General features: G+C 40.7%; 1 protein-coding gene and 1 long non-coding RNA gene across 18 annotated transcripts in view; one reads left to right on the top strand and one right to left on the bottom strand.

Moving 5' to 3' along the window:
- The window catches only part of LOC139363067 (uncharacterized), a 53,672-nt gene extending 50,364 nt beyond the window's left edge, over positions 1 to 3,308 (top strand). Inside the window, exon 4 of the long non-coding RNA XR_011622957.1 lies at positions 3,189 to 3,308. This is a non-coding gene — a long non-coding RNA (uncharacterized lncRNA). The remainder of the gene's footprint in view (positions 1 to 3,188) is intronic.
- The window catches only part of LOC105479539 (dystonin), a 496,741-nt gene that overhangs the window by 438,142 nt on the left and 41,544 nt on the right, over positions 1 to 17,055 (bottom strand). For all 17 annotated transcript variants that reach the window (XM_071095971.1, XM_071095969.1, XM_071095974.1 and 14 more), the window contains exon 3: positions 3,187 to 3,387. In XM_071095971.1, the coding sequence (XP_070952072.1) occupies positions 3,187 to 3,387 (201 nt within the window). The remainder of the gene's footprint in view (positions 1 to 3,186; positions 3,388 to 17,055) is intronic.

Raw genomic sequence — 17,055 nt, 5'->3', positions numbered from 1 at the left:
GGAAACTAATTCTCAGAGAATTGAAATACCTTGGCAAAGGATACCATCTTTTTTTTGTTTTTTTTTTTTTTATGTTTTTTTGTTGTTGTTGTTTCTTTTTTTTGAGATGTAGTCTTGCTCTATAGCCAAGGCTGAAGTGCAATGGCATGATCTCGGCTCCCTGCAACCTTCACCTCCCCGTTCAAGCAATTCTCCTGCCTCAGCCTCCTGAGTAGCTGGGATTACAGGCATGTGCCAGCACACCTAGCTAATTTTTATATTTTTAGTAGAGATAGGGTTTTGCCATGTTGGGTAAGTTGGTCTTGAACTTCTGGCCTCAAGTGTTTTTGCCCACCTCAGTTTCCCAAAGTGCTGGGATTATAGGAGTGAGCCACCACACTTGGCCACCAGGTAGGTATGTTTTTATTCTCTGCTGTCCCTGTCACCCTCTCAGATTATCTGTCCATCTCTTCCTTGCTCAGTCCCTGGGAGACTGATGGCTGTGATCTACATCATCCAAGTTCCTTTGCCCTCTGGCTTCTAGGTAGGTTGGTTCAAAAAGAGGTACCACTGGGAGCAGGAGCTAAGAAAGCAGTATATTTATTTGCCCTGCTCCCTCCTGACTCACTAGGTTCTGGCAGTAGCTGCATCCCTCAGGTACCGGCCTTGTGGAAGGGCTCTTCCATTGCTCCAGCTCTTCCTACCAGGATCCATTAAGACCGCTGCCCTCTGCTACCCCTTAGACCAGGAGTTGAAGATAAATAGACTCTACCTAAAGGCTGATGAAGCAGCTTAGCCCTGCCCACATTTCTGTAAATACTCCCTTCATTAAGCTCTTTTCAGTTAAATCCTCTTAGTGTGCTGTTTCCTGCAGATACACAGAGCAGGATTTGAACTCACGTGGGTCTTACCGCAGAGACTTTTTTTTTTTTTTTTTTTTTTTTTGCTGTGGTAATTGCTATGTTGGAGGTTTGTACTGAGTGCTGAGGATCAAAACTAAGGGCACCTTACTCTGATAGGAAGGATGAGAAAAGACTTCACCTGACCCATCCAAGCATGAGTCAGTCTCAAAAAGCGAACTGAAGTTTACCAGGCAAACAAAGAATGAGGATAAATGTTCAAGGGCAAAGTAGACAGTAAGGTTCAAAGTCACAGAGGCATAAAGACTATGTCTTATTAACCAAGGCAGTTACGTAGAGGGCTTGTGAGAGAATAATGATGGTTGAGAGTTTCTAAACTTTAATGATAATCACTTACTTCTCAATCCTGATCCACATGGGGAGATTAGAAGAAGCAAAGAACTAGCTAGACTCTGAGCAAGAGAAATAATTCACCTATTCCCTACCTTCAACTGATCCCTATTACAGAAAATAAGTTCAAATATTTAGCACAATACACAAGCCCTTTCTAATCTGGCCTCTACCCAACCCACCAGTCTCATCTGCCAGCACCACCTCAAGCTGTTCACTGAGAATGCCATATCCTCCCACATCTCTGCACTTTTATATATGTTTTTCTCATGCAGGAGATACCTACTGCTACTTTGTACTTGGTAAATTCCTCCTTATCTCTCAGGACTCATCTCAGGTATCTGCCTATCTGTAAATATTTCCGGAGATCCAAGATGATTCCATAATGCCTTGTGTATAACTCTAGAACAGTACTTTCAAAGCACAGAACATGCATTATAATTACTTGTTTTCATGTCTGTTGATTGACTCGACTGTGATTTCCTACTACAGGAAGGTAACAGATGGTAGAGGTTCATGCTTGGGTTCTGGAGGCAAGCCACCCAGATCCAAATTCTAAACTGTACCCCAAACAACTAGGTAACCTGAAGCAAGTTATGTATCCTCTCTGGGGCTCAGTTTCATTATCCATAAAATAGGAATCATAACATCTGCCTCATAGAATTGTTAAATGAGTGACATAAAATAAGGCCTGTTACACACTAAGCCCTCAGGAACTGTTAGTTAACATATATTTGTATGTCCCTTATTTTCTGTATAAAATGCATGTTTGTTGAATGAATAAATTTTCCTACCATTTCGTATTTCTCTGCATAGATACCAAATTCTACTTACCCTTTGTTTTATTGACTCATGAAAAATAAACCCTCATTCTAAATATGTACTTTTTTTCACTTGGTTATGATAAACAGATCCTTTTCTGTAAAGGAATTTAACTTCCTTCCATTGTTGTTGGCCTGGTTACTGAGTCAGACATTTTCTTGGCCTTCTCACAGTCTCCACATGTGCCTGCCCCACAGTTACTCCCACAGAAGAGCAGTTCTGTTTCAATAATTTACAAAGACATTTTCAAGTCAAATCTTGATGGCTCCCCTATGTTGGCACAAGAAACAACAACAGGCTCCCCACAGCATAGAGATGAACCACAGATACTTTTTTCTAATGCCAAAGCAACATAAAATTATTGCAGTCATAAAATAACTTTACGAGTTTTAAAATGGCATTTTCAGGCCCCAGCCTTGGTAAAAAGCCCATGAGCCAGAACCAAGGAAAGAAAAATCAGAGCACATAGAACAATGTGCTCAGGATGTGAGAAGGAGATGAAGACCAGCTCCCAGTTGAGCCCTGAGTTTCTGAGGAAAGGTGAGGTTGTGGCCAACAGAAGCACAGGGCACCAGGTTACAAAGGGATAATGGTGCTGCCTTATAACAATATAAAGGCCACACCTGAGAAAGCCAGGACACTTACAGAGTTACCGTGGGCTGGGTGCAGAGGGATGCACAGGCCTCACTGGCTCAAGAGCCTCCAGGAGGAGTTTAGCCATTGCTACTGCCCAAGACTCCAGCCCTACCTTCCTTCACTGCTTCTCCTATCCTGACACGGGTTTTGTTGTCATCCTCTTCACCAATTCTCTCATTACCACACCTAGATTTGTTGACTCTATGTCCCCATCCTCATTCTAGATCCCCAGCTTCAGGAGGGCTGGGAATTCACCAGCTTTCATATCAGCTGCCTGACAGTGACTAACTCTTGCTTCTTTGTCAGCTATCTATCCACCCTAGAACATTCTAGGAAACCATATTCCTTGCTGGAACTCATGTGAGTACACTGCCACTTGTTGGGAATAACAACAACCTAATTATTCAAAGTTAATCTGATAATGTTTTTAAACTAAAAGAACCACCACATGATTTGACAGTGAATTTAATATTTTTATAAAAGACAGTTCTCTACTTACAGGCCTCCTGATTGAAGCACCTTGAACAGAGTGATAAAATTCTGGCTGGACTCGGCTGCTCTTCTTGATTCTTCGTTTCCTCACTGAAGTTTCTTGCTCACTCTGATGGTGAACTTCCACCACGGGCTTCACTTCTTCCAGACGGGCAGCTGCGGCTGCTGCAACTCGTCTTCTAATATGCCGAGGGCTTGCTCTGAATCCCTGTGGCAGAAAACACAACCAAGCAAATCCAGATTTGTATTGAGTTAGTTTGGAAGTTCCCCAGGGCTAGTTATACAAAAAGCTCCGAAAGTCACTATGTTCAGTGAGATCATGTGCACCCCCAAAGTAAGCATGGAGGAGGCTCAAATGCAAGTAAGTTTTCCCCACAAGTGTTCTTTAAAGCACCCCAGTATTTCAGGGTCCAGAGTTATTCTACATTAAGAAACGTTCTTAATTGAGTAAAGTCCGTCCAAAAAAAAAAAGAGGGAAAGAAAGCAGGTGGGCATACTGCTTGACTGAAGCATCAGGGAGACTGTGAGTGAAGAAGAGTATTTCCACTTTGGCCTGAAGTAGAGTGTAGGGAGCGGGACAGGATATCATTCCAGGGTAAAGTGCAACTTTACATTCCTGAGAGAGACTCTTTCTGAGGAAGGAAAGAGCAGGAATGCAAAGCATCACTACAACACACCACAAAGTGAGGGTTCCAAACTCAAATGGGGGCAATGAGGCAGAACAAAGGTATGGGTTTGGGTGTCAGATGGGCCTGGGTCCAAATGCTGACTTCTTAATTATAGCTACACAATGTATTAAATAATTCTGAGTCCAACTGTTCCAACCTACAAAATGTATAACATTCTACTCACAGGGCTTTTAAGTTTTAAATAACATAAATATAAGTAAAATTCCAGCTGGGCGCAGTGGCTCATGCCTGTAATTCCAGCACTTTGGGAGGCCGAGGTGGGTGGATCACCTGAGGTCAGGAGTTCAAGACCAGCCTGGCCAACATGGCAAAACCCTGTCTCTACTAAAAATAAAAAAATTAGCTGGGCATGGTGGCAGGTGCCTGTAATCCCAGCTACTCAGGAGGCTGAGGCAGGAGAACTGCTTGAACCTGGGAGGCAGAGATTGCAGTGAGCCAAGATCACGCCACTGCACTCCAGCCCAGGTGACAGAGTGAGACTCCATCTAAAAAATAAAATTATGTGTGTGTGTGTGTGTGTGTGTGTGTGTAAAATTCCAAGCATGGTATCTGACACACAGGAAGTGCTTAATAAAATTATCATTTTCCTCTTCTTTTAGAGCAAGATGAGTATAAGGACAACTCAGACTATGGAAACATGTCAGCTAAGTCATATTATGCAGCTGAGAACATGCAATTTTGGAAAATATCAATAATTACATAAAATAGTCTTGGTCCTCATGGCTTACAATTTACTGGAGAGCAGAAGGAGAAATCTAACATAGAGTTCAAAAACACAGGGGAATGTGTAACGAAGGGTTAAAGTAGTAGACTCTCAGTGCTAGCAGATCTCAGAGAAGGAAATCAATGAATGAAGCTGAGAATAGTTACATTTGGCTTAGTTGAGTCAGTGGCATTTGAAGAATGAATTGAATTCATATTGAACGCAAAGGAAACAACATAAATGAATGAATAATAGAGAGATGATAGACAGATGAGTGAAGTATTTACAACAATAAGAAACGTTATTTGCTAATGTGCTGGAATGAGGGTACAAGCTAAATATGGTGGGAAACTAGTGAGAGATAAACAGTAAATGATCCAAGAAGGGCTTCTTTGAGTTTGTGTGTCTTCTGAATTTTTAAAGATGTATAAAAGGCTTAAAGTTTGCAGTAAATGCATAAAAAATGAGTAGTAAGAATTTCAAAGGGATAAGCAGTATGAGAAAAGGTGTAATAATGGTTCTGTGGGATTCTGAAAGGTTAATGTATACAGTGGGATTCTCACTGAGGGAGCCGGAAGATGAACTACTGTCCAATTATGGAGAGCCTGCATACCAGGCTGAAGGATATGAAGAAGGAGAGAATTGAAAAAAAGGAAGGGATTACCCACAGAGCCAAAAGTAGCAATGAGGTCAACAGAAATCGGTAAGGAGAAAATGCAAATGGATTTGGCAAAACCAAGGTCATTGTTTGGGCTCTCCTAATCCATCCCCAAATACATTAGTCTTGTTCCCATCCCGCCCCTGTGTGCAAGCTCAGCTGGTCCTCTTCAACCCAAAATAGTCCCAGAACATCCCCACCACTCCCACGTAACTCAGGAGGTACTACAGCAGCTGCTGGAGAAGAGGATTAAGGAGAAGAGGGAACTGGGCCAAATGCTGAACCAAATTCTAGGGCAGTTTAGACCACACACATCAAAACCAACAACCATACAGGCTGCTTTTTACGCAGCTTCCTGGACATTCTCCATCCACCCACCCGCCCCCTCCACCCTCTACACACACACATTTTTTCTCTCTCTCTCCTTCTGAATCTCATTTTTTAACAAGCTTCTCTGGTAATTTTTCTATACTTTGAAGACTAAGAACCTCTAGGAACCAGAATTTAGTTTGACCACTAGATGGCATTATCTCCCACAGCCCTTGCATTCTCTCTAATTCAGAAATTTGGTGTTCTGGTAGAATGAACAAAATATTTGATGATATAGTAGGTTCTGTAATAGTGGAGTAAGTTGAGTACATTTCTTTGGTAAGAATGTAGATTCTCTTATGAATAATAAGCAACCAAATTTTGCTTAACTGGTATTATTACCAATAGTCCTCAGTGGCCCACAAATTCTAGAAACACTTAGGGAGAAAAACTGCATAAAACTTTGCTAAAGTAACCAAACGACAGAGATTAAAACATGTTGGCACAGCCATTCTGCAAAACAATAACTTAGTGAATTCATATCCCTGTATCTACCCCAGAGAAATTCTACCAAGCATGCCCAGGAAGATATTCAATGCAGAATTATTTATGATATTAAAAAAAATTTTGAGACAGAATCTTGCTCTGTCACCCAGGTTGGAGTGCAGTGGCGCAATCTCAGCTCACTGCAACCTCCGTCTCCTGGGTTCAAGTGATTCTCCTGCCTCAGCCTCCTGAGTAGCTGGGATTACAGGCATGAGCCACTACTCCCGGCTAAATTTTGTATTTTTAGTAGAGATAGGGTTTTACCATGTTGGCCAGGCTGCTCTCAAACTCCTGACCTCATGATCTGCCCAGCTCAGCCTCCCAAAGTGCTGGGATTACAGGTGTGAGCCATTATACCTGGCAAAAAAATTTTAAACCACTTAAATCAGTCTTTCCTAAACTTTAGGCATCTTCATTCCACCTTAACATTTTTTTCCAGATCTGAGCACTGCCTCAGTGATTTCTGTTATACCCAAATTTACTTGTACTATTTTAAAATAACTTTTTATAAGCACTGTAGTATACTACACAGACTTTGCAGCCACTATCTGAGTTCTAATACTGCCTTTGTCACTTCCTAGTTGTGTGATCTTGAATAGTTACTTAATGATTTCCTCACTTGTAAAATAAGGATTAAAATAGTAATTCATAGGATTGCTGAAAAGAATAAACTAATGTAGGTAAAGTACTTCAAAGAGTGCCTGGCACGTAGTAGTACATAAGCATTCACTATAATTACCATGTATATTACTTGTGTGAATAAAATATATTCTTGAACACAATAGTGTATTATTCATACTATCTAAAAAAGAAATCAGATGGAAATAGGAAAATGAGTCACACTGCTGGTATGCCTTGAAGACAGACACATGTGAGGTACCGATCATTAGGAGAGTTCTTTGTTACTCTCCAGTGAGTCAAACTACCTGGGCTCAAATATAATAGCAGCTCTATTACTTACTAGGCGTGTGATCTTGGTTAAATTACTTCTCTGTGCCTTGTTTTTTAATTTGTCAAATGCATATAACAATACCTCTCTCATAGAGTAATGGTGGTGTTTAAATGAGATAATCCACATTACGTACTCAGAACAGTACACAGCATATAAAAAATACTTAATACATTATCATCGTTATTATTACTGCTTCACTTTCTGGATCTTGCAGCAGCAATTTACACATCAGCAGTGCACAGCTATGATTACAAACCCTATAAACAACGATGAGCATTCACCTTTATTTCTCTAACTGCAAAGAATTACAGCTCCTTGATTTTTGACACTTTCTTGTCCTAAGTAATAATTTTTTTTAAAAAATGTCTTTTAACGGAGGAAATTTTAGCTTGAAACAGTAGGTGGTGCTATAAGTTCTTCCAGGTGTTAATAAGAGTTACTCTTTTTTTTTTTTTTTTTTTTTTTTTTTTTTTTGAGAGGGAGTCTAGCTCTGTCACCAGCCTGGAGTGCAGTGGCGCGATCTTGGCTCACTGCAACCTCCACCCCCTGGGGTCAAGTGATTCTTCTGCCTCAGCCTCCCCAAATAGCTGGGATTACAAGCATGTGCCACCACGCCCAGTTAATTTTTGTATTTTTAGTAGAGATGGGGTTTCACCATATTGGCCAGTATGGTCTCGATCTCCTGACCTCGTGATCTGCCCACCTCAGCCTCCCAAAGTGCTGGGATTACAGGTGTGAGCCACCATGCCCGGCCAATAAGAGTTACTCTTTAACCATTAGGTGATGGACACTTGGAAGCCTGTCAGTAGTGCACTTCTATCATTTTTAGGCCACCCCAAATTATCAGCACCTTTTGGATAATCATTTCCCAAGATGTGCGGTCATGTGTGTGTGTGTGTGGTGTGTATGTGCATGTGTGAGGAACATTTATCATGAGATCTCTCTTCAATCTTTAAGTGCACAATACAGTATTGTTAACTCTAGGTACAATGTTATATAGCAGATCCTTAGAACTCATTCAGCTGGCATAATTGAAACTTTATACCCATTGAACAGCAACTTCCTATCTCTCCTTCCCTCCAGCCCCTGGCAACTACCATTCTACTCTTGCATTATATTAATTCGACTAATTTAGATACATTATATAAGTGGAATCATGCAGTATTTGTCTTTCTGTGACTGAGTTATTACACTTAACATAATATTCTCCAGGTTCATCCATACTATTGCATATACCAGGATTTCCTTCACTTTGCAAGGCTGAGTACTATTCCATTGTACACATATATTGCAATTTCTTTTTCTCTACTTTTTTTTTTTTTTTTTCTTTTAGACAGAGTCTTGCTTTGTCACCCAGGCTGGAGTGCAATGGCACAATCTCGGCTCACTGCAACCTCCACCTCCTGGGCTCAAGCAATTCTCCTGCCTCAGCCTCCCAAGTAGCTGGGATTACAGGTACACACCACCACATCCAGCTAATTTTTACATTTTTAGTAGAGATGGGGTTTCACCTTGTTGCCCAGGCTGGTCTTGAACTCCTGACCTCAGGTGATCCACCCGCCTCGGCCTCCCAAAGTGCTGGGATTACAGGCGTGAGCCACCACGCCCAGCCTATATTGCATTTTCTTTATCCACTCATCTCTCCACGGACATTTAGATTGTTTCCATACCTTGTTTACTGAGAAAAATGCTGCAATGAACTTAGGAGCATGTATAACTTTTCAAAATCCTGATTTCAACCCCTTTGTACATATAGCCAGAAGTGCGATTGTTGGATCATATGGTAATTCTAGTTTTAACTTTTTGAGAAACCACCATACTGTTTTGCATAGCGGCTACACCAGTTTACATTCCCACCTACAGTGTACAAGGGTTCCAGTTTCTCCGTAGCCTTCTGATACCAGAGTTAAGAAGAAATTACTAGGCAGATAGTAAGGGTACAAAAGTCCTCAGTCAGGTTTTCCTTTTAATGAAAAGCAGCCCAAAATCATTTTCTAACAAAGAACAGCCTGTAAAGTCGAGCTGCAGACATAGACAAGCAAGCTTAGAGCTTTCACAGGTGGATGCCCGCAGGAAAGAACTACCTGGGACTAGACGTGTTCAAGATGGCTCCATCTTCCCTTCTCTGCCAGCCACGTGTACAGTAAGGAGAAGACAAAATGGCACTGGCCAAGGGAAGAATTCATTAGCATAATAATATTAGGGTAGGGTAACCAGCCCTCCAGGCCCGCTATGTAGATGTTACACCTGATCAAACCAGTCTGTGAGCCCTACAAAAATCAAATACCACCTCCTCAAGCCGGACTATAAAATTCGGGGCGTCCACTGCCTGCCAGCCTTTTCCTCTCAGAACTCCCCTTCTCTCTCACTAGAGAGAGATGTTTTTCTTTCTCTTTCTTTTGCCTATTAAACCTCTGCCCCTAAACTCCTCAAGTGTGTCCCTGTCCTAAATTTTCTTGGTGCAAGACAACAAACTCCAGATATTTACCCCAGATAATGTAGCCGCTTCATTTCCTCATCAACACTTTTTATCTTGTGGCTTATTAATGACAACCATCCTAACAGATGTGAGGTGATATCTCACTGTAACTTTTATTTGTTATTTCCCGATGATGAGTAATGTCTTGATACATAGTTACATCAAGATGCTCCAGAGCCCACTCTAGATCTTCTCGCTTAATAACCCAGTACATTTCATGGGTAGGCCCATGGCCAAGACCCAGTGAATGCAAGTTTCTCTGCTTGGACTGTGAATATTATATGGAGGCAGGTAAAGACTGAAAAAAATCAGTAGGAGTTCATTAGTTCCAATGGCTACACCAAAGACCTTGTGAAGCTGCCTGGTTTTGTTTGTTCTAACCAGACATTTGGTCTTGATTGTGAGTTCCATGATCTAGGTGTATTAAATTCTCTATTGGCTTAAATCAGACAGTCAGGTCCTGTTATCTACAAACAAAAATCTCTAATGCATACACTTTCTGTTAAAACTTGCAGGTGGTTAGCTATTTTCCTTGGAGGTCGAATACTCAGACAACCAGGCTGTTTGACTGTGTATGTGTAGATGGGCATAAAAAGGGATGAAATATTAATAGCAATAATTTACTAAGCGCCACTTATGCACTAAGCCTATATATGCCCTGAAGAAACAAGCAAACAGGCTTTTCAGGGTTAAGTAATCTGCTTAAAGGTAAAAAGTTGCAATTAGAAAAGCCCAGATTAGAACCCAGGTTTATCTAACTCCAACCAGTGCCCTTCAACACTCTGCTCTTATGTAAAGAGATTATAAGGCAGTAATGCATTTAGAATTAATCTTCTACATGTATCCACATGACTGGAAGTGCTCAAGAATACATGTTGACTGATTAAAACAAGAAAAGATCTATTAACAATTTAGATGAATGAGGCAGAAATTGAGAAAAAAATATTTTCGGGTAAGTATTATTGTTTTATAAGGTCAAACTACTGTCAAGTTTACTGATTACACATCTGAAAAGATGGAAAATTAACACATTGACCCACTGAGCATTAATATAGAATTACTTTTCAGCCTGGGCAACATGGTCAAACTCCGTCTCCACCAGCCGGGCGTGGTGGCACGCACCTATAATCCCAGCTATTTGGAAGGCTGAGGCACAAGAATTGCTTGAGCCCAGGGGCAGAGGTTGCAGTGAGCCAAGATTGCGCCACTACACTCCAGCCTGGGAGACAGAGTGAGACTTTGTCAAAACAAAAAAAGAAAATACATATATATATGTGTATATATATATACACACACACACATATGTATATATATGTTACTTTTGTGTTATGGAAGATATAAATTTTACCATATGTAAATATTATAAAGCTCAATAAGCTGCTGCTTATAAAATCTATAATGCTCCATTAAAAAATCAAATGATTCCCCTCATCCCAGGCTAGAAATAAAGTGTACAGTAGAAGCTCTTTGATCCATGGATAAAATTTGAGGGAGATGAAGAGGGCAGTCCATGAACTTGTATGCAGAAAAAAATATTCCTTGATTTTCAATAACTTATAATTGAAATTTAAAACATGGCTCAATTATGAATGTAGGCCATAAACCTGGTATCATTAACAGTACCTGTGACTTTTGCCACCAAAAGTCATCATAGATTTAAATATTAAGTTGTAGTGGCTGCAGATCTCTTGAAATACTGTTTATACTTGTTACTTCAAAATCACAGTAGTTAGTAAATGTGCCGCTGTCAGAGGCATTTGAACCAGAGCAACTCCACCTTAAATAGGAGCTAGGTAAAATGAGGCTGAGACCTACTGGGCTGCATTCCCAGACGGTTAAGGGCATTCTAAGTCACAGGATGAGACAGGAGGTCAGCACAAGATACAAGATACGGGTCATAAAGGCCTTCCTGATAAAACAGGTTGCAACAAAGAAGCTGGCTAAAACCCACCAAAACCAAGATGGCAATAAGAGTGACCTATGATCATCCTCACTGCTACACTCCCCCTACGGCCATGACAATTTACAGATCCCATGGCAAGGTCAGGAAGTTACCCTATATGGTCTAAAAGGGGGATGCATGAATAATCCACCCCTTGTTTAGCATCTAATCAAGAAATAAGCATTAAAATGTGTAACCAGTAGTCCTCAGGGCTGCCCTGTCTATGGAGTAGCCATTCTTTTATTCCTTTACTTTCTTAATAAACTTACTTTCATTTTACTCTAGGACTCACCCTGAATTCCTTCTTGTGGGAGATCCAAGAACCTTCTCTGGGGGGTCTCAATTAGGACTCCTTTCCTGTAACACCACTAGATCTTGTTATTCAATGCATTAATTAAAAAGTACCTATACTGCTGTCAAAAATATTTCTAATAACTTACATTTCAATGTAATTGGTTTCTTTTATAATTCTGTCTTTTAACCATGTTTGCCTTTTTCTTTCTTGGTCACAAGCTAAGTTACATTTCCCAGCCTCCCTTGCAGTTAGATAAGGCCATGTGACTGAGCTCTAGCCAGTGAAATGTGTATATATGTAAGCCATTTCTGGACCTAGCATATAAACACTTCCCACAGCCAATTCTCCGTGCTCTTCTCCTCTTTTGGCCGGCATGACCTTTGAAGCAACCTTGAAAGTCACACAATGAAGATGACAGTGCGTCCATCAGCCCAAGTCCCTGAATAACTACAGGAAAGAGGCCAGTCTACCAACCTGTTTACCCACATCTGCACCTTTAAATAAACAACAAATACATTTGTATTTTGTTTGAGCCAATGAGTGTATATTTGCTATAGGAGTTTGCACTACCCTGACTCACTGGTTCTCAAACTTCATCAAGCATCAGAATGACCTTGAAGGCTCGTTAAAACACAGACTCCTGGACCACACCCTCGGAGTTTCTGATTCAGTAAGTCTGGGATAGGGCTAAGAATCTGCATTCCTGACAAATCCTCCAGTGATGCTGATGCCACCATCACGTGAGTACAGTCTGAGAAACCAAAGGTCCTGTCCCTTACTGTGCGGTGAGTGAGTAGTTTTGGTCATAATAATACTGTATCCCATTGTGCTATATGCAGGGGGACCCTCAGGATTAGAGCAATTTAGCTGTTTGTTGTTTTAATAACCCTACATTAAAAGATTTGTCCTGGAAGCCACTTTGTCAGCAGGCGGGGGGAAAATAATCTATCTAGAAGATACCTTTCTGTTTTCAGAGAGAATGTATTCCCTGGCAAGTAAAAGTGGGGCAAAATATTACCTTTTTAAAATCTTTTCTAATAACTAGTCATTGTTTGGTATAGAACATTGGTCCCTGGAGGTATGATGACAACAAATAGTCTGTTTTGGAAAAGTCTAAGGAACTGCACATTTCTTTTTATTTATTATTTTATAGAGATGAGGTCTCACTCGGTTGCCCAGGCTAGAGAACAGTTGTGTGATCATAGCTCACTGTAGCCTAGAGCTCCTGGGCTCAAGAGATCCCCCTTCTTCAGACTCCTGAGCAGCTGGGAATACTGGTATGCATCACTACATCCACTTAATATTTTAAAGAGACAAGGTCTCACATGTTGCCCAGGCTGGTCTCAAACTTATGGCCTCAAGAAATCCTCCTACCTGAGCCTCCCAAAGTGCTGGAATTACAGGCATGAGTAACTGTGCCTAGCTGAATTGTACATTAATTTTATTTTATTTTATTTATTTATTTATTCATTTTGAGATGCAGTCTCACTCCATCACCCAGGCTGGAGTGCAGTGGCATGCTATCAGCTCACTCCAACCTCCACCTCCTGGGTTCAAGCAATTCTCCTGCCTCAGCCTCCCAAAGAGCTGGAATTACAGGCATATACCACCATGCCCGGCTAGTTTTTGTATTTTTAGTAGAGATGGGCTTTCACCATGTTGGCCAGGCTGGGCTCGAACTCCTGACCTCAAATGATCCATCCACCTCGGCCTCCCAAAGTGCTGGGATTATAAGTGTGAGCCACCGCGCTCGGCCGGTACATTTATTTTAGATAAACTTTCACAGGTTAGTAATACAGTGTTTCTTTCATATTGACTGATATTATATCAACTGTTTATTAGTTTCTTCTGGTAAGAAGCTCTGACTTACAACCAGAGAGCCTTAATATTTTCTAAATTGCAAATGAACTACAACTTAGGTGCAGTTTTGTAAATGAAAATATTTTAAAATCTCTTAATAATGTCAAGCATTCCCTTCTTAAACAAAAGGCTCCACCCACAGTCCCTGCTGCCTGAGGAAGCATGTTTTGTACTGTACCCTCACACCGCTCCAGCTATGGTTGCTGGGTCTTTACACTTAGGCTGTGTCTATCAGAGTTTTTCCTTTGAGAGTCTGAGGAAAACTGAGAGCCTGGGCTGCTTAGCATAGAGGTTGCAAGGGAGGAAGGGAAGGAGGAAGGGAGGGAATTAATTCTATAGATCAGTGCTTCTCAAACTTTAATATGTACATGGATCACCTGGAAATCCTATTAAAATGCAGATTCTAATGCAGTGGGTCTGATTGGGGCCTGAGAATCTGCTTTTCTAACAGGCTCCCAGAGTATCCTGATGCTGCTGGTCTGCAGACCAAATGTGAGTAACAAGGACGTAGAAGGATTCATGGAAACTGTGTGCCCCTGGTATAGGTTGAGGCTATCAGGGGCCAGAAATCATAAGTGAAACAGGCAAAAGGAAAAGAAGCATCTAGTGGAGTAAAATGAAGTCATTCCTATAGCATCTCGCTACTGCAAGGAGTGAGGCCTTTAATCTGTAACCAACTTCCAGTTCTATCCATGTAAAGCCAGACCCTCATATGGATCCTTTTCTTTGATTTCCATTAAATTATACATACAACATGCCTTAAAATATAATATGTCTCTGATTCTGCATCCAAATGAGCCTAAGACACTAAACACAGTCTTGGATGGGGGTGGGGAAAAGACTAAACGAAGACTACAAGTTGAAGCTACTTGAGATACTTCTCCTTTAAAGAGTTTTAAGTGCTTTTTAATTATAAACGTTAGATTAGCCCAAGCAGGGATCATAGTGTACACTCAGAAAAAAACTACATTTTCTTTCCTGGTTGACCTCTGAAATCCACAATGAGGAGTTCCTTTTCTCTCAACACTACATAAGATTTTGTGTAGATCCTATAATTTTTCTGGTCATTCTCAGATAATTAAAAAGTCTCCCAACCACTTCTAGTCACAAAAGCATACCATTCCAATGAGGTCGCATCACTCCTGGTTTCCTCCTAGACAGGCTTTAAAGTGACTCCAGGCTCTTTCTCCCAAGACAGCCGTAAAAAATACTCACGTATCCTTTGCCCCAGCAAATTCTGGGACAGCAGGCTGTTTCCAGCGCAGCCCTTTCTGCTCATTCCACCATTAGAACAGCAGTCCAGCCACAGTCTCTGGCCCTTTGGAATTATTATGGAGGCTTGGGGTAGGGCGCAGCACACTGCTAAGACATTTCCTAGTCTCTAATCCTGACCTGTCTAACAGAGTAGCTACTAGCCACATATTTTTATTTAAATTTTAGTTAATTTAAATTAAAATTTCAACTTCTTGGGCATACTAGCCATATTCTAAGTACTCAATAGCATATGTGGCTAGTAGAGACCTTATTGGATAATGCAGATAAAACATTTGTGTTCTCACAGAAAGTTCTACTGAACAGCACTTCTTTAACCTCTCACAGCTGAAACCTTAGTCTTTATCCATATACCTAAAATTGGTGATGGCTGACTATAACTATCAGCATGGACTAACGGCTATAGCAAGCAACACCAAAACCTCAGGAACTTAACACAATAAAAGTTTATGCCTTGCTCGTGTCAGGCATAGATCAGCAAGTGGGGGTGGTGCTCTGCTCCAAAGAGTCATTTAGAACACCAGGCACCTTCCATCTATGGCTTTTTAGGTCCTCAATATCCTCTCCGCTCTGCTGGATTATGGAAACGAGGGCCAGGATTGTGTGCATGGTTTCAGTACACCAGACCTGTAAATGGCACACATCATTTCTTTCATTTCATTAACTAGAACCCAGTTACAAGGTCATCACCAAGTTGCAAGGGAAGCTAAAAAATTAGTTATGTGCTGAGAATAAGAGAACACAGACATTGGTGAGCAAAACACAGTCTACCACAGAGCTGGTGGCAAAATCAAATTTATAGCTACCTCCTACATAGGGGTCTACTCCTCTCTCTGGCAATGTGAGCCTTTCTGACTACAACTACTGGGGCCTCAACCAAAACTAAGATAAAAAGAGCTCCATTTACACATCTTATTACATAGCCAAACAGAATCTGAGTCCCATTTAACACTTTTCCAGCATTGTTCAGCTCCTAACTACATTCAACTCTCTTTAATTCTTTACAGTTCCATAAACAACAATAATTTCTACTTATTAAGCATTCCCTATGTGCCAAATACATGCATGCATTATCTCACTATTTCTTGTAATATTCCTAGTAGGTAAATACTATTTCAATGCCCATTTTACAGATAAGAAAATGGATACTTAGAAGTTTGCCTAATACTTTCTAAGTATCTGCTCTAGGACTGAAACTCAAACAACCTAATATGTGCTCTCCACCAAAGGTCAGCAAACTATCGCTCTTTGGACAAACTGACCCACTATCTGTTTTTGCAAAGTTTCCATGGAACACAGCCATGTCCATTCATTTACATGTTGTCTATGGCTACTTCTCTGCCACAAACGCAGAGTTAAGTAGTTGCAACAGAGATCATATGACCTGCAAAGTCAAAAATACTGTACTTACTATCTGGCCCTTCACAGAAAAATGTTGTCAACCCCTGCTCTATAGCATCCTGTAGGGCCTTGAGCACTCTGTTTCTAACATAGACTGAAAAATAATTTTGACTTGATGTTTTGGTCTGCTAATCTGTACTCTCAGTCAACAACCTAGTCTGTGAAATATAAGGTCAGCCTAATTTCCCTCTGGCAGCCATGTCTACTCCATCTGTTTGTAGTTTCTAGGCAGATCAAACAGCATCTGTTATGTTATTTCATCAAACACATAGATGATGCAGTTGGATTATTTTTCTAATCTGATGATTTTCTTTATATTTAGACTGCAAATACCAGGCAAAAGTCTGCAAAAATTTTATCAACCCTACTGCTTTTGGTACAATAGATTTCAATCCTTTATCCTTCCCATCTCCTGCTTTGGTTTTTAGGGATAAACTCATCAGCCAGTGAGTGACAGCAGATTTTTATGAAGAGTGGCTGTTCAGTAAGGCAGGGTTTATTCTGTTGAAATTGGCCTACACTCTTATTTTTTCTTAGACTGAATTCATCAACTTCATGTTTTGTACCAAAATGAACCATAAAAAGAAAATAAATATGCTTGGCTTTCAGGCATATTTATGGAACCAACAATGCATCCATATTAAATATGGAACAAACAATGCACCCATATTAAGTATGGAACCAACATTGCATCTATGTTAAAACTAAAGGAGGGTAGAAATTGCACTACACTCAAAACTATGACAAGTCTGGATAATGTGGAGCATCCC

The sequence above is a fragment of the Macaca nemestrina genome, chromosome 5 (genome assembly GCF_043159975.1).
Source record: "Macaca nemestrina isolate mMacNem1 chromosome 5, mMacNem.hap1, whole genome shotgun sequence".
Classification (NCBI taxonomy): Eukaryota; Metazoa; Chordata; class Mammalia; order Primates; family Cercopithecidae; genus Macaca; species Macaca nemestrina.
This window is presented reverse-complemented; position numbering and strand designations above follow the sequence as displayed.